At 53.3% G+C, this 21,948-nt stretch overlaps 1 protein-coding gene across 2 annotated transcripts in view; it reads right to left on the bottom strand.

Moving 5' to 3' along the window:
* Positions 1 to 5,279: 5,279 nt before the first annotated feature.
* The window catches only part of EPHB2 (EPH receptor B2), a 184,603-nt gene continuing 167,934 nt past the window's right edge, over positions 5,280 to 21,948 (bottom strand). Inside the window, exons 8-16 of one of the 2 annotated variants that reach the window (XM_059915759.1) lie at positions 21,404 to 21,512; positions 20,437 to 20,504; positions 12,845 to 12,967; positions 12,004 to 12,251; positions 10,830 to 11,045; positions 9,788 to 9,937; positions 8,540 to 8,733; positions 6,904 to 7,059; positions 5,280 to 6,354 (exon numbers count right to left, since the gene is read on the bottom strand). In XM_059915759.1, coding sequence (XP_059771742.1) covers positions 6,246 to 6,354; positions 6,904 to 7,059; positions 8,540 to 8,733; positions 9,788 to 9,937; positions 10,830 to 11,045; positions 12,004 to 12,251; positions 12,845 to 12,967; positions 20,437 to 20,504; positions 21,404 to 21,512 — 1,373 coding nt within the window. In that variant the 3' untranslated portion in view covers positions 5,280 to 6,245. The remainder of the gene's footprint in view (positions 6,355 to 6,903; positions 7,060 to 8,539; positions 8,734 to 9,787; positions 9,938 to 10,829; positions 11,046 to 12,003; positions 12,252 to 12,844; positions 12,968 to 20,436; positions 20,505 to 21,403; positions 21,513 to 21,948) is intronic. The other variant, XM_059915767.1, reaches the window with a different exon arrangement.

Here is a 21,948-nt window from a genome sequence, read left to right as displayed (position 1 = left end):
AAAAACATGGAATCCTTCTGTTGGAATCTTAGCATTATGAGGTTTTGCTGGAATCTTCACCCATGGAATGTTAGAGTTTTGGACTCTTGCAGTATCAGCAGGGCCCCAGAGTGGATGTGGTCCTGGCTCTGACCTCCTCCCTCTGCCATCTCCCTTTCCCCTCCTCCAGCAGGGGCCATTAGACCCTGAGTAGACACAGGACCTTCACTCCCTCTTCCTCCTGGGAAAGCCGTGCCTTAGTCTGGGTAGCAGAGGCTGGTAGCGGGGAGTTATATGAAGCTCCAGGTCCAGCTGGAAGCCCCACCCTGCCTTTGCCCGGCCCACCTGGCCAGGTGCTGAGTGAACAGGCCTGGATCATAGCCTTGAGGCCTGTGGAGTCTCCAGAGGGTGGCCCTGGGAGGGCTGCTGGGCCCCTGTGAAGTATTAAGTTCCTGTTCCTTCTTGCTATATCAGCTTTCCTGAAGCAGCCTTCAAGCTGTGAAGCTAAACTCAGACAGACTCTGGGTCTGGGGAGGCGGGGGGTCTAATTTTCCTGAAAGCTTAGCTCAATACATTCCTGAGGGTCAGCCCTTCCCCCCACTCCATGGATCCTAATCTATGTCTGAGTTTGGGCATCTTATCTGACGATGTCCTGCTTTTTCCTAATCCCTGTCTACGCCAGACCCTCTCCCTGCAGACATCAGGGCACAGTTCATCGTGGGGGAAGTGAAGAGAGAATTTCAGTGTCTGGAGGAATCTCCTGGAGGAGCTTGTTAAAAACAGGGGCTCCTGAGCCCAACCTTGGCTATTCTGACTTAGGGGGTCAGGGTGGAGCAGGCGCACGGCCGGGCTGGAATGCCCTGGGCATCACCTCTGAGAATCTGGTTCCTCACTCGTAGAGTGGGGATGGTGACACCCACAGGGCCCTGCGCATGGGACTGGCGTAGGCTAAGTGTTCAGCGATTAGTGCAGTTGCTGTGGCATCAGCTTCCTGAGACCAGCCTCTGATGGGGAGTCCCTGAGCCTTCCTGTGTCACGGAACAAAGGCCAAGTCACTTCCTCTGATTTCCCTGAAGGGGAATCTGGCCAGCTTCGAGGCCGTAGTCCATGCTGTTTTATGGTAGGAGCCATTTCATGGGAGGCAGGGTCAAGGTGGGCAAGGTGGAGCGTGCGTGTGCGGTGGGACTCCCTAACCTCCCTCTGGGTTCCCCAGCATAACACACTATTGAAAAGGGCAGGACCCCGCCCCCTTCCAACAGCATGTCTGGGTGATCTCTCCAGGGCCAGGGCGAAGGGGCAGAGATGGGCTTCCTGAGCAGTTTGCATACCACTTACCCAGCCCTCAGCCCTGTTCGCTTCATCACTCCGCTCTGCGCCCCCGCGGGGCTCTGCCTGCCTTCCCGTGCCCTTACCACCACCCGCGTCTACTCCGCTCTGGCCATGAGTGGCAGCTCTCTCAGTGCCTGGCCTGGAGGAAATGGGGTGGGCATCTCAGTCGAATGCAGCTGAATTAAGGATCAGGTAGCACAAAATCCAACCCTGCTGTTCCAAGCAGCTGAAATGACTCTTTGGATTATCTGCGTCAGTGAGTGAGGATGGAAAAGGAAGCAGCGGGGCCTGGATTCTCCGGGAATAAATGAGGGCTTCTCCAGGGGGCTTTTCCCCCCGGGGGGGAGGGGGAGCTGTGAGGCATCCTGCTCCCATCTGATGGCCGAACTGCCTGCTCCTTCTAGCACCTGATGCTGACTCTGCGACCCTTCTTCTCAAGAGCGTGTCGTGGCTGGACTGTGCATCGTGTCCAAACTGCCTCAACCTCCCCTCAAACCAACCCCCGCCTTCCAGCACTGCTCTGGTCCATCCGGAAACGACTCCTCACTGTTAACCATGCTGGCCTTTGCATCTTTGGTTACACTGCACCTCCCACTTGGAGTGACCTTTCTCTCAACGTCTGTTATCGTCAAGACAGCCTCCTCTGTGAAGCCCTCCGTGACAATCTCAGCCCATTTGCTCTTTCCCTTCTCTTACCAACCAGCTTTCAGACATCAGGTGCTTCATGTCGTCTGAGCGTGGTGGAGTGGGCATTGGAAGCAGGTAGACACAGCCCTGCTCTGCCTCTTCCTGGCTATGGAATCCTGAGCAAGCTACTTCCTCTCTCTGAGCCCATTCTCCCCCAGCCCCCCAGCCCCATCTGTGGAAGGAAATAGTCCCTCCTCACAGGGCTGCAGTGTTTAAGTGTTTCGCATGCTTGGCTCACCCAGTCCAGTCCTCTCATTTTACAAACGCGAGAGTGAGGCTCAGGGGAGCTGGCTTGCCCAGATCTGTGTCTTAAGTTAGTGGTGAGAGCTGCCACTCTGGTGGCAGTGTGCTTTTTCCCTAGCATCATGCCTTATCCTGACCTTCGAATGCATTTACATTATTTCCTCGGACAAGTCATCCAGCCTTTGGTACCATTTGGAACTTCAGGGGCTCAGGGGAGAGCCAGGAGTGGCTGAGGGCCCAGCACCGGGGTGGGCAGTGGTCTGGGGCCATGATTGTTGCTTGTGCTTCAGCCAGGGGTGAGGAAGAGCTGGCACGGGGCGGGAGCTCCTAGTCTTCTGGAGATGAGCCCCCGATCTGAGAGGGGTGCAAAGCTAGTGAGTGCACACAAGGGGGTGGCAGAGAGCTCCCTGAGAGGGACCGGCCAGAAATGATGGGGAAAGTCCAGCTGATGCCATCTGAGCAGGAGGCACCACTGGGTAGCGAAGAGCCACCGCCCCAAGTCCCTAAGTATCCCCGACTGCCCCCGCCACCCTAGCCCCTACTCTGGGGCCTTTTGGTGTAGCACTACGGCCATCATCTATTCTGATTGGTTTGCCCCCATCTTACCGGTTGATAGGTATTTAGAGTACCATCCCCCAGGAAGAGGCCTGCTGATCAACAGTAACCCATCTGACCCATCTGGGGGCGCTTCTGGGGCAGTAGGAGCGGGGGCGACGGCAGGGCTCTCTATTACCCAGCCTGGCGCTGTGCAGATCTGCCTGTCACACCCTCTCAGAGCAGCTGGTCCCCATTTCCATGGTGCCCTGGCCCATGTTTGCAAGGCAGCTTTCTTTCCTCAAGTACCAACTGTGTGCAGAGCGGCCGGAAACTCCCCTCACACTGCTGGGCAGGTGGGGGCTGGCACTTGGGGAGGTTGAGCCAGGAAAGGATTAGTAAGCAGGCAGCGGGTGGCTCAGAGCCGTGTGCCCGGGCGAGCAGGCAGCATCAGTGGAAGGCGCTTGGCAGCACGGCCCACCATCCCCACTGAGAAGCAAGCAAGAGGTGGCGGGGGGAGCTGCCCCAGCAGCGGGGAGAGGGGAGCATCTGCCTGCACCGGGGACAGTCACAGCGACGTCTGTCTGTTACCCTGAAGTAGAGACAGAGGGTTTGGGTAGCACCCTAACTCTTGAGAAGCCGGCACGTGGAGGCCCAGGACCACGGAGGACTCAGGCCCTGAAGGGTGGATGGGCAGACGTGCTGGCTAGCAGACACCAGCCTAGCGGCTTAGGACAGGAAGCCATCTGACAGGAAGCACCGACTGCCAGCCCCCTGTGGGGCCCCAGAGCAGTTGGGGGGGCGGGCTGAGGAGACAGAGTTAATCTGAAGAGCATCAGGGCAGCTCCCTCCAGAAGGTGACCTTGTGTGTCGGGACAGCTGCCACCCGTGTTGGGCATCTTTGGGGCACAAAGGGCAGCTGGCTGGGCCAAGGCTGGCCAGTTCGCGGGAAGCCAGCCAATGCCTTCCTTGTGGCTTGCTCTGCTGTTCCCCCTGGGGGGTCCCATGCTCCCCTCTAATCCCTTCCTTCCCCTCGCATCTCGGGCTCTGAGAACAGGTGAGTGACAGATGACAGGCTGGTCCGTGTTGGATGCTTGCTCTCACCGAGGGGCCTTTAGTTGACCACCTGCGGCATGAATCTTTCTCACTGGTCAGCCTCCCACGGACAAAGGGAAAGGTCCTGAGATGTGGCGTCCCTGGTTCCCCCTCCCCAGCCTCCTCCTTCCAAACGAAGAATTTTGATTGTACGTGAGTAGAAGTTCATCTGCTCAGAGGATAATTAGAGTTGACCAGGATAAGGTGATAATACCTGTGGCTTTGACTGCGGATCCATGGGTTCTCCGGGACCCTCACACTCCCACCATCGCAGCTCACTTAATACCTGGGCCCCCTTTCTCTGGCCCAAAAGAGCGAGTGCACTGCTGTCACCTCCCTGCTCCTAATGCGTCCTGCAGTGGTTCACACTGATCTGCAGGGCATCAGACTCCCAAGTTCTGAGCCACTTCCATCTCACTTCTTTCATTGCCTGTGCTTTTGACAAGCCAGAGCCAGAAAGGCCACATGGACCACTGGTGTCCTCCATGTGTTTTCTCAGCCCTGGGCCTTCTGGAACCCTGAGGTAGGAAAAGTCCCTTAGAAGAGCATCATGGGTCACTTGACATGTCCCAAAGGTGCCAGGGTCTCTGTTGGAACTGACAGAGAACAGGGGTCATTTTCTAACTAAAGTGTTTATTTCCATTCAGTTCACTAACCGATTGTTCTGCTCAGGCAGCTGCATTTGCTCATAGGAGAGAGTCTGTGGCCAGACCCCTTGGCTGATTATTTTCCCATGGCCAAGACTTTCAGACCTGGGCAAAGGTCTGGCGGAGGGAAAGAGGTGGGAGAGAAATCACATGCTTTCTTGCAAGGGGAGGAGAGGAGCACGCCTGCACATGGTCTGAGGGTGATACTCTGGAGGGCTGGGATATCACAGTGAATGATCTGGGTCCTGGCCTCGGATGCAGCCTGGTTTAGGCTCCCAGAGACAAAACTGGGTTCTGGCCATCCGAGGGCACTCAGGAACCTCGAAGGGGCCTGTTTGCCTGGAAAGTACCGGATAGACTGGGACAGAAGGAGAGTGGAGATGTGGGCAGAGGCTTCTGGCCCTGCAGCCTCCTCCTCCTTCTCAATCTGTTGCTTTCAAAAACAGTCCTGGGGTGGGATGCTCCTCCACCTTGGCCCCCACCCTCCACCCAAATCTCACTCAGTCTCTGAATGGCCCAGATGGCCCCGTGGCAGTTGGCTTTGGTGAGGCCTGGCAGCAGGTGGGAACTCTATGCAGGGGGGAGGAGGGAAGGGTGTCAATGAAAACCATATAAAAAATCCAGAAATGTGCATATAAAACCTCGCCCTTGGTGTATTGCCTAAGTCAGTAAGCAGAAAGCACCTTCTTCCTGGAGAAGGATCAAGTCCTCAAAAGGTAGGAAATGTCAAAGTGTCACTTCATTGTCATAAAAAAAAACCAACCAACAAACCACCCCCCCAAAACCAAATCCACCCCTGACCAAAATACCCCCGAGTCCACAAATTGCTGTAAACAAACCCAGATGTAGGAGCAATCCTTCTCAGTGGCAGTCGTAGCTGATGGCAGTCATTGCGGCATCAGTCCTCCAGGTGTGGACGGGCAGGAGTGGGTGCCCAGCTGGGCCATGGCCGCCGAGCTGTGCGCGTGACGTGGACGTGGAGCTGCAGACCGGGGGGAGGGGGATGGTCAACCTCAGGAAGGCTGACCTTTCGGGTGTCCCCATGCTCTCCCTGACCCAGGAGGACAAAAGTCCCTTTTCAGCCCCGGGAGCTGACAGGAGAAACAAGTCTCTTTCATTGGAGTTTCTAAAATATTCTCCAAAGACAGAAAAATTCTTCTGTTTGCCCAGCGGCAGCGGGATTGGATTTTCCAAGAGTGGTTCCGGGGGTGGCTACCCGTCGCCTGCCCATCCGCCTGGCTCGTGGCTGTTGAGTGAGACCTGGAAGAGCAGCCCCGGGGACGGGAGAGAAGTGTGGCCCCTGTGTCTCCCCTTCACATTTGTGTTCCTGAAAGTGTTTCTTGGCTCCGGCCGGGTCACCTTCCCAGAGGGAGCTGGAGAGAAACTGCTTTTGATCTCCGATTGGACAAACTGCATGAATCTCCCAAGCCCTTTTTTTCCTCCAAGAACAATGATCGCTTTCCTTATGAGAATCCTCTTTAAAAACTATTCCTTGTGTTTCCCGCCCCCTCCCGGGATCTATTTTCTTTTGTCCCCATTCCCTTTTTTCCATCATCTGAAGTTGCACGTGTTCTTGGTGACGTCTCATGGCTGGAGCGCTGCTTGGTTCTTCCTGTTGCCCGTGGCCTCCTGGCAGGCGGCTGACCCTGCGGTGGACGAAGAACCGGGGGCCGGCATGTGGGGCGGAGGGGGCGGGGCCTGGAGGAAGAGGTGAGCCGAGGCAGGCGAACGTCAAACCTCCACAGACTGGATCTGGTTCATCTGTGCCCGCATCACCTGGATACTGTTCAGGATTTTTTTCTGGTGACCAGCCAAGGTGACCCCAACCCGGAGAATGTCCCTTTGGGAGAGAAGCACATGTGTTAGGGAAATGCGGGGGTGGAGGGACTCTGTCCAGGTAGAGCTGCCTGGGCTTTTCCAGGGGTTTCCTGCTGGAGAGGGCAAGGCAGGGGGTGAAGGGCCTGGGGGAATGGGTGGGCGTCTGGAGCTGGAGTGAGTGAATGTTGAGATGGGAGGAGCCCGTGATTAGGAATCAGGGCGCCTAGGTGCACGTGTCTCCTCTGCCTCGGGGGAGGAGAAGGGAACCTGCATTTACTAAGTACCCAGTCATTCACTTTATATCTCCTTTCATCTTCCTACCGCTCCCCAGTTTACAGAAGAGAAAACTGGGGCTAAGAAGGGTTCTGTGACTTGCCCAAGGTTGCGGCCAGTGGGTGGCAGGAGACCTGGGTGTTGATATGAATGTGAGTCCGTGTTGGCCGTCTTGCCCCTTGGTCCCCCGTATCCCTGCTGGGACACCATCTATTCCTCACTTTCCAGAGCCCCCCGCGTGGCGGGATGGGTGGGGAGGGCGGCTAATGGCAGTGGGTGGAAGCGGCTGGGCACTTACTCCATCATCATCTGCGACACGACATCGAAGGAGGTGAAGCCGGCATTGGCGAAGCTCTCCTTGTACTGCCCCATCTTGATGGCCTCCAGCCACTCGTCCACTGTGTTAAAGCTGGTGTAGTCGGGGATCGTGCGGTCCAGCAGCGGCAGGTTGATTCTGGGGGTGGGGTGGGCAACGGGGACGGTCAGGGCACATGCTGACCTGGGGGTGAAGGTAAGCACTACACTTGCAGGCTATGTGCGTACCTGCACGCGTGCATCCATGTGTGTGAACGCAGGTGAGTGTGTATGTATGTGAGCATTTCTGTGTGAGAGCAGGAGTGAGTTTGAACTCACGTAAATGTGCACACATATATGTGTGAGTAGGCGAGAGTAAGTGTGTGCAGAACTCAGAGCTGGGGTTACCTGGAAAGTCTAGGGAAGCCTCTACAGGGACTGCGGAGAGGCTGGACCACAGTGGTGAGGCGGGAGATGCTTCTCCATGCTTCTTCTTTTGAGGAGGAGGGATTTCAGCTGGACTAACTGTGCTGATTATTTGCTGTTTCCTCCCCTGATGCCCTTCTGTCCTTCTCTACCATGGTTGTGCTACAGGAAGCTGATCTTGTGGACTGCCTCTCCAAAGTCCAGACAGAGCTGGTGGGGTTAGTGGGAATGACTTCCTGGCGGGCGAGGTGTGAAGTGACCCTCAGGCTAAAAGCTCAGAGTGATTTTTATCCGAAGAATCAGGAGTGGCTGATGCAGGGTCATGGTGAGGAGGGACGGGCAGAGGCAAACACGAAAATCTCTTGGCCCTAAGAACTTGGCAGGTGAAGGACTTGGGCTCAGAGAGTCTCTGGCCACAGCCAGCCCTGGACCCCGAGGACATCTAGCCGGACGCCCCTCAGAAATCTTGTGTGATCAAGAGTCCTGAAGTGTAAGAGTGTGCAGGGCCAGGACTGGCCTGTTGAAGCTGCCCCGGCAAGGCAGTGGTGGCTGCAGACCTGATGGAGGGCGCCCTGGGACCGCTGGGAGAAGGAAAGCTCCAGGACCACTGGAGCTAGCGCACCTCCTGAGCCAGTCTCTCTGATACAAGGATGGCAACCCGAGTGTGGGGCGTGCGTGCATGTGTTTGTGTGGTGTGTGTGTACTTCTGAACGTGTGTGCTCAGGGACCTGTGGATGTGTGTAGGTGTGAGAGCCTGAGAATGGGTGTCTCCATGTGTGTGAGATTGTGTGTGAGCACAAGCATAAGCGTTTGTGCCCAGCTGTATGTTCACGTACACGTACGGGACTATATTTGTGTGTGTACATGCATGTGTGTGTGGGCCTGGCCATGTCGAGGAGGCTGCAAATGCGAGTCAGAGGGTCCAGGTTTAAGTGTGGAGGAGGAAACTGAGTGAGGAGTAAATCTATTCACCAAGATTCTGACGATTTCTCTTAAAAGCTGTCCTCTCCGACCATGCTTTAAAAGATGCTTCCTCTATCGGACTGGGCTTCGTTCTCCTTCTCAGGATAATCTGTGTCCTGCACTCTGCACCCCAAGGTAGCCATCTTCCCAACAAACACTAGTGCTGTCCTTCCCCATCCCAATTCAGCTTTACCAGAGGGGGCGGGGCCAGGGCAGAACTGGGAAAAGGGGCGGGACAGGTGGGGCGGTACCCGGAAGAGAGGGGCGCCATGGCTTTGAGGCTGTTAGGGTTGCGGATCATCTTGTCCAGCGTGTTGACGATCTGGCCGAACTTGGGCCGGTGGTTGCGGTCCTTCTGCCAGCAGTCCAGCATGAGCTGGTGCAGCGCGCTTGGGCAGTCCATGGGTGGTGGCAGCCGATAGTCCTGCTCTATGGCATTGATTACCTGGGGACAACACAGGAGCCGGGTGAGGCTGGGTGGGTGAGGTAAGAGCATCTGCCCTCTGGCCTGGCTCGTCTTGCCCCCAGTACATGGCAGGACAGACTTGCTTGGTTGCCATGGAAACTACCTCCACTTCCTGGAGGCAGCCCCAGTATGTGCCTCACTTGGGTTCCCACCATCTGTGGCCTCGGTCTGGCCTGGCAGCTGGGTGTTCTGCTCCCCCCACTCACCCACCCAGCACCCTGAGATACCCTCTGCCTCAGGGTCCACCAGGCTGACCCTCCTGTGGGCAACCCCACCTGGCTCTTCTGTCAGGGAAAGGAGCCCAAACACCTCTCCAAACTCTCCTGCCCCCAGGGCCAAATTCATCTTCCCCAGCTTGACTGTAGGTACCTTCCCTTCTCAAGCATTCCCTGTTCTGGCGTTGCTGCAAATCAGAATTCCTCGGATCGACTTTCAAACACCCCATTATTGAACCTCATCGACCTTTCGGATCAACTTTCCTCTCCATGCCCCCCGACACGACCCCTCATCATCCCACTTCTGGGCCTTTGCACAGGCTGTTCTTTCCACTGGAAGCCCTCGCGTCTCCAAGTCCCACTACTGTGTGAGTCCCACCTGTCTGTGAAGACTTCCTGGCTGATCTTGCCCACACTGCCCTTGCTCCAACACCTACAGGGCTGGACACCTGCCTCCTCCACTTTAGTACCTGATCATACATAGCACCTGATAACTACATCTGGTTCCCAGAATAATTGTCTTGTCTCCCATATGGGTGGTAAACACCTGAGGGGCAGATATGGTCTCATTCAGGGTTGGCCACAGCTGACAGCATCCTGAAGATTTGCTGGTTTGTGGATGGGTAGGCCTTTCCTACTCCTGAGCCCCCTGGAGAGTCCAGGGTCCTGGGCAGATGTTTGAATCAACCAACATCGGGCTGGGATCTCAGAGACCTTGCTCCCACCCCCTGAGGGACACGCAAAATGCCAGAAGTTCTGGATCTTCCCCTCCTGTCTGGCTGGCCAGAGAGGCTCTGCCCACCCCCTTGGAGACTTACGTCCTGGTTGGTCATGTCCCAGTAGGGTCGCTCCCCATAGGACATCACCTCCCACATGACGATACCATAGCTCCAGACGTCACTGGCCGAGGTGAACTTCCGGTACTGGATGGCTTCTGGGGCCGTCCAGCGGATGGGGATCTTCCCACCCTGGGGAACAGAATGAGGAGGGGTTAATGGGTGGGAGGCTTACCCTCATGCCCTCTGCTCGCAAAGCTCCCCACCCTGTGCCCTGTGCTGCACAATCACACGAAGTATCTTGCTGTTCCCCAGACTCACCTTGCTGCTCTGGACCTCCAGGCATTTGCACATGCCTTTCCCTCTGCATGAAGTGCCTTTTCCCACTCTGCCATCTGGTAACCTCCTTCTCATCCTTGAAGTCCCTCTGCAAATCTTTCCCTAAGTCCCAAAGAGTTGCTCATGCTTCTCAATCCTACAACTGTGTGCCGCACCCCTCCATCAGGAGGCACTTCTCAACAGACAGCAGTACTCATATCATTTGCCTACTTACCTGGCTCTATTTGAACCACCTCTGAGCTCTTTGAGGCTAGGGATTGTGTCTTATTCCTTTCTGTTTAAAACTCTTCAACAACCCCAACAGCTTTCGGGAGAGAGTCCTGAGCTTGGGCAGTCAAGAGTCTCTGCGATCTGGCCCTGCCTACTTCTCCAGCATGGGTGCCCACCACTTTCCCCGACAGCCTGTGTTTCAGTCACAGCTCCCCATGAGAATACGGCATCTGACAAACTTTTACTGGCACCTGGCTTTCAGCTCAGCTATCACTCCCTCTTGGCGAGCCTTCCTCTGCCTCCCAAGGCTGGTGTCTAACTCACAGCCCCGTCACTCTGTGGCGCTCTGCACTTCTGTGTCCACCAGTCTGTGAGCTCCGAGAGGGCAGAAAACACGGTTTATGTCTCTACGTCTCCAGGGCCCAGCACAGCGCTTGGCATGAGCAAGTGCTGGCGAAAACGTATTGCGGGGAGAGATGGATATCCGTCCTCCTCCCTGGCCCTGTGACTCCACTGTTCCCTGCCTCCATCTTACCAGGGCGCTGGTGTAGGTGGGGTCTGAGGTATCGTCCTCCAGAAAGCGTGAGAGCCCAAAGTCAGACACCTTGCAGACCAGGTTGCTGTTGACGAGGATGTTGCGGGCAGCCAGGTCGCGGTGGACGTAGTTCATGTCTGCCAGGTACTTCATGCCGGCCGCAATGCCCCGCAGCATGCCCACCAGCTGGATGACTGTGAACTGCCCATCATTTTGCTTCGGGAGAAGTGGAGGAAACACAGAGTAAATGGAAGGGCATGAGTCAGATCTCTGGGGCATTCTCAGAATGGGAAACCAGAGCAGGACCCTGCTGCCCTGGCCTGGGCTCTCGGTGGGAAGGACTCAGATGCTCAGAGACCTCAGAGAGGCCCAGGAGAGGCCAGTTTCAGGGTGGTGGAGAGAACATGGACTCTGGAGCTGGTTTGACTCTGGCTCTGCCCCTTGCTGGCTGTGCAACCTTGGACATGTGACCTAACCTCTCTGAGTCTCAGTTTTGTCATCTGTGTGTTAAATGGGGATAACTAACACCCACCTTCTAGGGCTGTCAGAGTTCAACAAGAAGGTGCATGGAAGGTGCCTAGCACGTACTAGGTGCTTAATAAATATTTATTAAATAGCATCTAGTCTGATGGCATACTTCTGATTCCTAGTCAGTGCTCTTTGTCTAGCTGGTTGACTGTGATCTCTTGGGGGGCCTAGAAACTTTCCTCTGTTGGCCTTGTGCTCTGAACTCTCTCCCTGTACAGCTTTGGGAAAATCCAAATCTGGTAAAAACTCTGGACTCAGGGTCAAGAAACCTTGTTCCAGTCAGGGCTCTCATCTGGACCCTCTGGGTACACTGGGCAAACTCTACTTCTCTTAGAGCCTCAGTTTTCTCTTGTGCATAATGAGAAGGCTGGCTAAGAGCTTGGAGGGAACAGATTTCAGGTTGTATGCCAACTCTGATCAACTCACTGTGGTTTCCTGGATTGAGACGGATTCTGAGATTGCTTCTGGGTTTAGTGGGACAGAGTCTGGGATTTATTAGCAATGCCTGGCATGGGTAAAGGAATGGAAAGTGGCAGCAAGCAAGCCATTCTGGACCTAGATCTTTCCAAGACCCTTTCAGGCTCTGACAGTATAAAGCTATGTCTACCACTCCTTTTCCTGCCCCACCACTCTTGGCTTCCCCTACCCGGAGGAAGGAGTCCAGGGAGCCATTCTCCATAAACTCAGTGATGATCATCACAGGTGTGCTCTTGGTGACAACACCCTCCAGGTGGATGACGTTGGGGTGGTCGAACTGGCCCATGATGGAGGCCTCGCTCAGGAAGTCCCGGCGCTGCTTCTCAGTATAGCCCGACTTGAGCGTCTTGATGGCTACAAAGATCTCTCTCTTGCCTGGCAGCTTCAGGTGGCCGCTGCATACCTCACCAAACTCCCCTGGGACAGACACACCAAAAGAGGCAGGATGTCCCTTACCAGGTGGAAGTGCCACCTCCCTGTTCCCTGTAACCTCTGCTCCTGGGACCTGCAGGAGCTTTTCCTCCTCAGTGGTCAGCTCATCCTCCCAGACACAGAACCCCTTTATAGAATGCAAGGGCCCAGAAGAGTCTCAGCCACCTTTGGGAGTAAGAGGAAACATTTCGTGGCCATCCTGTGGTATTTGGCTGGGTGTGGGGTAAGGATGTAGGGGAACCTGGGGAGATGGAGCGAGGGACCTCGGATGAATGGTGGGAAGGACAAAGCACTAGACTAAGTCCAGAGACCTGGGTTCCAGACTTAGCTCAATCTCTGATGTGATGTGCAAGTTCCTTTCCAGTCCTGTGCCTCAGTTTCCTCATCTGGTGATGAAGTAGTTTTACTGGGCGAACTCTGAGGGCCCTTCCACCTTGGGTATTCTGAGCCTTCAGGCCTTGGAGGGTCCTCTGAGGCTCCTGCCCCACATCCTGCCCTCTATCCCAGGAGTACACACCGGGGTGGTCCCCTGACCCGTGGCTGAGGCCATGGTACCTGAGAGGGTACCAGTCACCTACCTGCTCCGATCACCTGCTCAATTTTGACACAGGAGATGTCAATTTCCTTGGCAAACTCCCGCACTGCCTCATTGGGGTCCTCGTAGGTGAAAGGGTCGATGTAGATCTTCATGCCTGGGGTCACTGGGACAGAAGACCAGGCTCAGTCATGTGCGCAGACACAAGATGTGGACAGATAGAAAAGTGAGAGCCAGTCCCTCCGTGGAGGGAAGTACACTCCCATGTGGCCCCTGTATGAATGGGGCAAGCCCCTGCATTTCACTTGACCTCTCTGGGTCTCAGTGAGCAGATGGGCACTGAGCTGAGTAGAAGGGTGAGGGGAACAGAGAGGTCAGCAGGGATAGCAAATAGGTTCTAGTTTTTGTTCCAACTCTAATTGATTAATAATGGCTTCCTGGAGCAGCTAAAAGACTGTCAAGATTGATTAACAATGTCTGTTATGAGTGTGGGCATGAAAGGATAGATAGGCTTATCACTCTTGTGATAGACTATCAGGGGGTGCAAAGTAAAGGAAGAGGAAGTCAAGAAGGAAGAGAGAGAATTGGAACAAAAATATAGAAAGAGCAGGCAACAGACCATGTTCTTGGGCTTCTGCTAAGGAGATTTCCCTGCCTTTCAAGGCCTAATTCAAGCCTCCTCTCCCCTCAGGAGACTTCCTGGCTGCCTTAGCCCTCCCAGGCACTGGAAGGGCTGCCTCGCAAGGGTCTGAGTACCCATGGCTCCTGGGCCCACCTCCCGGGTCCCCCCACTAGCCAAGTCTTAAACCTTTCTGAATCTCAAATTCGCTGGTGATCAGTGTGAGGCTGGACATGGGGCATATGAAGTTGATTCCTGATCTGATGTGGATTTTTACTTTTTGATGCAGAAGGGAAGACTGTAACTTGGATGTTAAAGACCCAATTCTGACCCCAGCACTGAGTCAGCAAAATGCTTTGAAGGAGGGGAAAGATGATCTACCCCTCATTCCCCCTCCCAGATAACTAGTCTTCCACTTCCCAGACCATCTGGCCCTCACCCAGCCTGGGCCTCCCTCTGGCTCCCCAGCTCCCTGCTCACATTCTCCCACGGCTTCATGAGCTGTGACTTTGGAAGCAGCAGCTCTAGGAGTTGGGAGCTGAAGTCCCTGGGCCGTAGCAAGGCTTGGCTGGTTGGTGAGTGAGGCCACAGCCCTGCTCGGTTGCGTGATCTTGGACATGTTAGTTGACCACTCTCAGCCTCTAATTCAGACATTCCAGTAATCTGAGAGCTGGAACCTCTCACACAGGGGTTGGCAAAATGGCCCACTGCCCATTTTGTAATAAAGTATCATAAATAAAGTTTTATTGGAACACGGCCACACACATTCCTTTGCCTGTGGCTGCTTTCACGCTACAGTGGCTGAGTTGAGCAGTTACAACAGAGACCATAAGGCCTGCAGAGCCTAAAATATTTACTGTCTGACCCTTTACAGAAAAGCTTGCCAACCGCTGCTCTAACACATTATTCTTATTTTGGTTTATTTGTGTGGGTGTCTGTCTAGCCCTTTAGGTCAGGGTTTTCTTAATTTGGGTCTGTGAACGACTTGGCAGTCCCAGGATGGGTTTGGTGGGGCTGCTGAAATGGAATGCATTTATTATTATTGTCTCTTTGAATTAGAAAAGTAATTTATGCTCCTTATAAACAGTTTAAAATTTATGTAAATATATATTGTTGAAAGTAAAAGTTCTCCAAAAATCTATCCCTGAGTATAGATTTTTTTTCTGGATTTTTCTATCTTATAATTTTATATACACACATATGCATATTTGTGTTTCTCCGGCCATAGGATCCAAAACTTTTAGCAGACTCAGAGAAGTCTGAGACCCCAAAGAAGTTAAGAACCACCATCTTAGACTGTGGGAGCCTGGGAAGAGGGGGATGGGTGCATGTTTTTTTCTCATTCCTTTCTCCCTGGCATACTGCATAACACTCTGCACATAACAGACACTCAGTGTCAGACGACAGAATCCAGATGATAGAGACTGAAGAAGAATACCAGCTTACACTTTCTGGGCCCTTTGTCTGTGCCCGACACTGTGCCAGGCTCTTTATATGCATAATCTCATCTCCTCCACCCATCAACTCTTGGAGGAAGGGATCATTATTCTCATTTCACATGTGAGAAAACTGCAGCTCAGAGAGGCCAAGTAATCTGCCCAAGGCCACACAGCTAGCAAATGGCACAGCCAGAATTTGAACCCAGGTCTGTCAGAATTGAGCTGAGGGCCAGGGCTCTTAATCACCATGCTCACTGCCTCGAGGAAATCCACCCAGATCTGGTCCATGCGTCCTCCTCCTGGAGTACTCAGCTGTGACTCCTTCCCCAAGTCAGCCCTCCTCAGCGAGGGTGCATTAGCTCCCTGGAGATGCTCTCTTTTTTGCCGAGACTCAGTGTCTGGCCTGTGGTTCTTGGCGACTGACTTTCAGTCTCCCTCCCAATAGAACTGGGGGAAGCCCTTCCTGCCGGGCCAGCTGGGGAGGGAGGACAGGAATGGGTCAGCTCAGGGAGCTAAGGAGAAGCACAGCAGGAGCTCAAAGCCTAGTTGGGCGCTGCCAACCAATCAGATGCCGTCCCAAGCCTTGGTCAGGAGTGCTAGTCAGGAGGGCTCTCTATCCCTCACAGGACAGAGGTGCATGCCTTCACCTGTCATTCCAAGTGCTCCGTGAGGGGCTCCACTTACAGCTCCCTTGTTCCTCTATATGCCAGCACAAGGAATTATTTACCCAGAGGTCCCAGACACACCTCATAATTGCTTGCCTCCGTGCTTTTGTTCATGTGGTTCTCTCCACCTGGAACACCCTTTTCCTCCTTTGTGTCCAGATCAAATGTCACCTCCCTTGTGAAGTCTGCCTGGATCCCTCCAGTGGAGACCAATGCCTTCCCCTCAGGCTCCTGCTGCCCTGTCTCCACACCCACTCCCACGGATGTCTGTGTTGCTTTTCTACCTTGTCTCAGGGCTCCCAGATTCACAGGCCCACAGCCTCCTGCCACCCCTTTCTGGAACACTCTCCTGCCTGTGAGGGCTTGCTTTACCCTCTCTCCCTCTGGGGGACAGAAGCCATGTCTATCTCGTTCTTGCTAAATCCCAGGGCCTGGCACATAGAGGGTGCTCAATAAATGCTTACTTGGGGCTTCCCTGGTGGCGCAGTGGTTGAGAATCTGCCTGCCAATGCAGGGGACACGGGTTCGAGCCCTGGTCTGGGAAGATCCCACATGCCGCGGAGCGACTAGGCCCGTGAGCCACAATTGCTGAGCCTGTGCGTCTGGAGCCTGTGCTCCGCAACAAGAGAGGCCGTGATAGTGAGAGGCCCGCGCACCGCGATGAAGAGTGGCCCCCACTTGCCGCAACTAGAGAAAACCCTCACACAGAAACGAAGACCCAACACAGCCATAAATAAATAAATAAATAAAATTTAAAGTTGAATATGTGTATGTGCTCTGCTTAAAAAAAAAAAAAAGTACATGAATTTAAAAATAAATAAATAAATAAATAAATGCTTACTAGAAGAATAACAGCATTACTCATTGACGTGCCCTGGTTTTCTCTCTCCACCTGTTTGGGGTCATGAATGCCTGATGAAAGCTATGAATCTGCTTGTCGGCAACGTATTCACGTGTATGTGCACATGCCCATAGTCAGCATATAATTTTGGAATGTTCACAGGCCCTGGAAGCTCTAGGAGTCTGTGAACCCCAAGTTGTGAGCTCTTGCTCTAGAATGTTTTCTCTGGAGTATATGTGAAGGTGGTATAAAGTAGGTGCTTAATAAACACTTTTGATTGTATGGCTCTGAGCACAGCCATCCCTGCTTTGGTGACCCTCTGGTTTCGCCTCACCATTAATAACACTATTGGCTCACAGTTTAGCATGTATTTACCACATACGAGACCCTTTTCTAGGTACTTTATAGGCATCGACCCAATTAATCCTCCCTAACAATCTTCCCAGGTAAATAGTATTATTAAGCTGAGCTCTACGAAACTGTCAATATTTGACTGCTTCTGACCTACAGAAATGGCAATTTCATTTGGTCCAACATAATATTATCCCCCCCATTTTTGATGAAGAAACTGTGGTATAAGAAAGGTTAAATGACCTGTCCAAGGGGACATGGACACAGCTAATAAATGACAGAAGTGTTGTTTGAATCCAGGCTGTAAAATCTACACTTACAACTACCAGGCTACCAGTTTATTCTGGGTGCTTCCTCAGCCTGTGTCTTGGGATAGAATGTGAGCTCTTTGTGGCCAGAGCCTTGCACAAGGCCTGGCTCCCGGGAGGGGCATTTGCTGAACTGAAGTTGGACGAGGACCCCTGCAGGCAAGAGTGTTCAGAAAATATTGGACTCTTGGATGATTTATGACTGTCGGGGTCACCAACTGCCATCCTGAACCCACATGGGAAATTCAGGATGAGGGAAGGAGGATCCAGGCATCCAGAGACCTGGATTTGAATTCTGGATCTGCCAGTAATAATGGTCACAAATAAGCTGCTTTATGGGTTTGAATTCAAGATCAACCACTGTATTGATCTGGCTGTGTGACCTTGGGCAAGTTACTTAACCTCTCTGTGCCTCACTTCTTTCATCTACAAAATGGAGATAATAAATAAACAAATCCCCTACCTTGTAAGGGGGTTGCAAAGATTAAATGAGAATCTTTTTAAAGGGCTTTGTACAGTATTTGGCAAATAGAAAGCACTGAATAATTGTTAACTGTTATCATGCAGAGTTGGCTATTGTTAAATATTATTACAAAGCACTTTAATATCCATTAAATCCTTTAATCCTCATAACTCTGTGAAAGTATCATTCCTACTGCTTCCCATATAAAGATGCCAAGGCTCAGAGAGGTCTGGTGGCTTCCCCAAGGTCACCTAGCTGGCCAGTAGCAGAGTATGGCTGAGAAACCCAGGTGAGTCCCTCTGGCTCCACATCCAGGCACCATAGACCTCGGTACTCATTCAGCACCTGCTGAACGATGGAAAACATGAGCCCGTGAGGGTGACTTCAAGCCATCACACACATACCCGGGCCTCAGCTTCCTCCTCTGTCCCAGCCACAGAGGGTTGCTGGTGGATATGCGATCACAGGGCTGGCAGTGCTTTGAGAAAAAAAACAAAAAACAAAATCCTGCTCAGATGCAGGGCGTAGGAGCTTGAGCTTGAGAATGTGTTGATCTGTGAACGACACGTTCTATTCTGGGGTCTATTTTGAAAACAAATCCCTGCTGTCACCTGTTTCCTTGTTACTGACTCACCCTCTAAATAGTGATGCTCCCAAATGGTTCCAGGTGACGGAGCGTGTGAGCCTGTCTTATTCTAGCTCAGAAGGGTGTAGGTAGCACAGCGTGGCTAAGTGTGTGTGATCTGGAGCCAGACATCCTGGGTTTGTACCCTAGTTTTTGCCTTGCACAGCTGTGGGACCTCTCTGTGTCCTGGTTTCCTCATACTCAAAGTGGGAAATTATCAGGATTAAATGAATAAACACACGTTAAGCATTAAAAGAGTTCTTGGCACACAGAACACAATATGTTTAAGCTACATCTACGATCATGATTTTATTACTTGGGGAATAGGATGGGGTGATGGAATTTATGACTTTTATTTTTAACATACAGGTGGATTTTTATTTCTGTGTAGTTAAATTTGTCCACCTTTGTCTTGTGGTCCTTCCATTGCTTTTGTGCTTAGAAGGTGCTCTTCCATCCACATATCAGTTAAATAGTTACCTAAATTGTCTTCTGGAAATTTTAATGGTTTAATTATTTTTACATTTATGTCTAAAATGATTTTTAAGCCCAGGAACTTTTACTTCAGGTTAAGTCTTACCCAGAGGCTTAATATCTAGAACTCCTTGGCTTTGCTCTTTCTTGCATACCCTGTATCCAATCCTGCAGCAAATCTGGTGGCTCTACTTTCAAAGTGTGTCAGAATCCAACCCCTTCCCACCACCTCCCCCGTTGCCACCCTGGTCCAGCCACCATCATATCTTCCCTGGATCATCCGAGCAGCCGCCTCACGGTCCCTGTTCTGCCCTTGCCTGGCACAGCCCGGCCCCTTCAGTCCATTCTCCACATGGCAGCCAGAGAAGTCCTGTGAAAACTGTAACTCAGAGCACATCAGTCTTTTGCTCAGACCCTTCCAGAGGCTTCTCATTTCACTCAGAATAAAAACCAAGGCCCTGCAATGGTTGATAAGAATCTGTATGTCATGGCCCCTCATACCTCCCGCTCCTGCCCCCTCACTCTGCTCCAGTCACACTAGCTTCCTGCCTGTTTCTGAACCTGCCAGACACGTTCCAGCCTCAGGGCCTTTGCACTGGCTATTCCCTCTGCCTGGGATGCTCTTCCCTCAGGTTCTACACAGTTCGCTCCCCCAGCTCCTCTGCACCTTTGTTCAGAGGATGCGCTCTCGCTGAGGCCCACCCCTTCTCCCCTATTTAAAAATGAAGCGCTGACCCCTGCAGCTCCCAATCACCCTGTTCTACTTTGCTTTTTTTCCCATGGCACTTTTCATCTTCTGATATACCATACGCTTTACTCGTTTATTGGATGTGTTTTTAAAAATCCCTGTCCCTCCCACTAGGATATAAGTTCCACCAGGGCAGGGATATTTGGTTTGTTTACTTGTGTGTCCCCAGCACCTAGAGCAGGGCCTGACATACATAATGGGCCACAACAAATATGTGACAAATGAAGTGATGTGCTGATGATCCCCCCTTACTTGGTGGCCAACTGAGGAGCCCTGTGGTACCCCACTGAGCTCAGTTTGAGAACCTATCAATATATGGGGCCCATTTGGAATTCCTGTTCGCTGAGTGAGCCGAAGTGAGGACCCACATGTCCCCTCCCCGCACAGGTTGTTGGTTCTGCCAGGGTCAGACGGAGAGGAATCTCTGCTCTGCTCTTCTCTCTGATCGGCTCCCCAGGAGGGGCATCTGCTCTGGAGTGTGTGGCTCATGTGCCCCCAGACCTGGCTTAAGGTGCGGTGGGACAGCGCAGGAAATGGAGGCACAGGGTGGGGGAAGGAGTAGCTGAGGAGGCACTGAGGAGGCACAGCAGGGGCCCTCCTGCCTCCCTTCTCTCCCCTCCCAGCCCAGAGCCTGGGCTCCTCACCATCTCACTCAACTCCTGTATTTATTCTGCAAGTCTGTATCCAGTGCCTGCTGTGTGCAGGGCCGCCAGCTGGCGCTGGGGAAGCAGTGCTGAGTGTCAGACAATTTCAGGTCCCCACGTGCCCACAGCGTAATGGTGGGGAGAAAGGAAGCGGCCATCACCACGCAGCCAGGTAGCGGGGCGCGGTGTAAGCACAGTGGAGGGCCCTAAATCCAGGGTGGGGTCAGGGAAGGCTTCTCAGAGGGGTCTGTATATGATGAGGCCTGAGGGAGAGGGAGGGACCTAGGTAAAGAGAGGGGAGAGTGCTTCAGGCAGAGGGAGTGGCAGGTGCACGTTCTGGGAACCGCTGGGCATCGGTCTGACCGCAGCAAGGGTGGAGGCAGTGAAAGAAGGCTGGACAGGTTGCTGGGCACTGACAGTGAGGGCCCGGGGTGCTGGCCCCGCTGGGGTATACATACTGTGGCCACTGGTGTAGTGCTGCAGCTTGTCCGTGTACTCCGAGTCAGCACGCTCAAACCCCCGTCTTCTGGAACAAGAGCAAAGGGCTGGAGCCACCTGGAGGCGCCCGGGGAGCTGGGAGCCACAGTAGGTGATAGGGAGAGGGTGGGCAGGCCCTTGAAACCACCCCCTTGCCAGAGGACGCCCTGCTGGCCCCTTGCCGAGCAGCCTCACCTGCCCTGGTACCACTCAGCTCTTGCCACCTCTCCCACTTCAAGTCCAGGCTCACGATTTCCCCTGTCCCCTCTCCAGCTGAGCCCCTTTCAAAGAGCAAAGTCATCTCTGGCCATGGCCCCTGGCCCCAGAAACTCAGGGGCTTCTGTCCATCTGACCTTATGACCTAGTCTGTTCTTAAGTGGGGAGCTCTAAGGAAGAAGGGAGAGTCTTTGCATTAAGCCCAGCAGAAGTCCAGGAACGGGTCCCATCGCCTGCCTTTGCCTATGCTGTGCCAGCCACTTGGGATGCCCTTTCCTGCACCTCTTCCTGTCTATGTCCTCTCCCCTTCCTTCCAGCCACCTCAGCCAGGGGGGCTTACCCGAGTTCCTCAGCCTGCTTATGGCCCTATTCATGAAGGGGCCTCTACTGGAGCAGAAAGTAGGGTGATTGGTACTCCCTCTCCACCATCCCTGGCTCCCGGCATCCTGCAGTCTTTCCCACCCACTGTTCTGAGACGTCCCTTCATGCTGAAGTATTAGTGTCTCAGTGTGCCACCTCCTCGAATAGTGGACTTGTCCAGGGCAATGTTTGACTCAAAGGGATGGACTGCCAACGGTGGTCATTGAGGCAGTGGGAGGCCACTTGTGGGTCTCCAGGCCACCCGAGCCCCTCCTGCCCCCTCTGTTCACAGACACTGTTCAGGAATGGCAGAATGGGCGGACAGCCCTCTTGGACAGCCAGGCCTGGACCAGGCCGGGGGACACCACCCACCTGTTACACACGATGGCGATGACAACCACAGCAATGAGGAAGACCAGGCCAGCTGCCGAGGAGCCGATGATGAGTGGCAGCTTCTCCTGGATGCTTGTCTGGTACTCGGCTGGGGAGAAAGCACAGCGCAGTGTTCTCAGCCTGGCTCTGGGGGTCATAACCCCCCGCATCCCCACCACACGGGTCTCCTTGGATCCCAGGTCTGTTCCGCTCCTGGCAGAGCATCTGTCATGCTCGGGTGGAGAACTGGTTGTCACTCCCTCACAAGTAACCTTGGACAAGTCCGTGAACTGCCCCAACTCTCAATTTCTCGTCTATAAAATGGGCATAATAATGCCTGCATCTCAATTTGATATGAAAATCAATAATAATAATTATCTGACACATATACAGAGGCAGTTAAAAGCACAGACTCTGAAGCCGAACTCCTTGGGTTTGAGTCCCAATGGTGCCACTTACTATCTGTGTGATCTCTGGTAAAGTGACTTAACCTCTCTGTGGCTCAGTTTCCTCATACGTAAAGTGGGAAGAATAATAATTCCCAT

Source organism: Balaenoptera ricei, chromosome 1, assembly GCF_028023285.1.
Source record: "Balaenoptera ricei isolate mBalRic1 chromosome 1, mBalRic1.hap2, whole genome shotgun sequence".
Taxonomy (NCBI): Eukaryota; Metazoa; Chordata; class Mammalia; order Artiodactyla; family Balaenopteridae; genus Balaenoptera; species Balaenoptera ricei.
The sequence above is the reverse complement of the archived record's forward strand: the minus strand, read 5'-3'. Positions and strand labels throughout refer to the sequence as shown.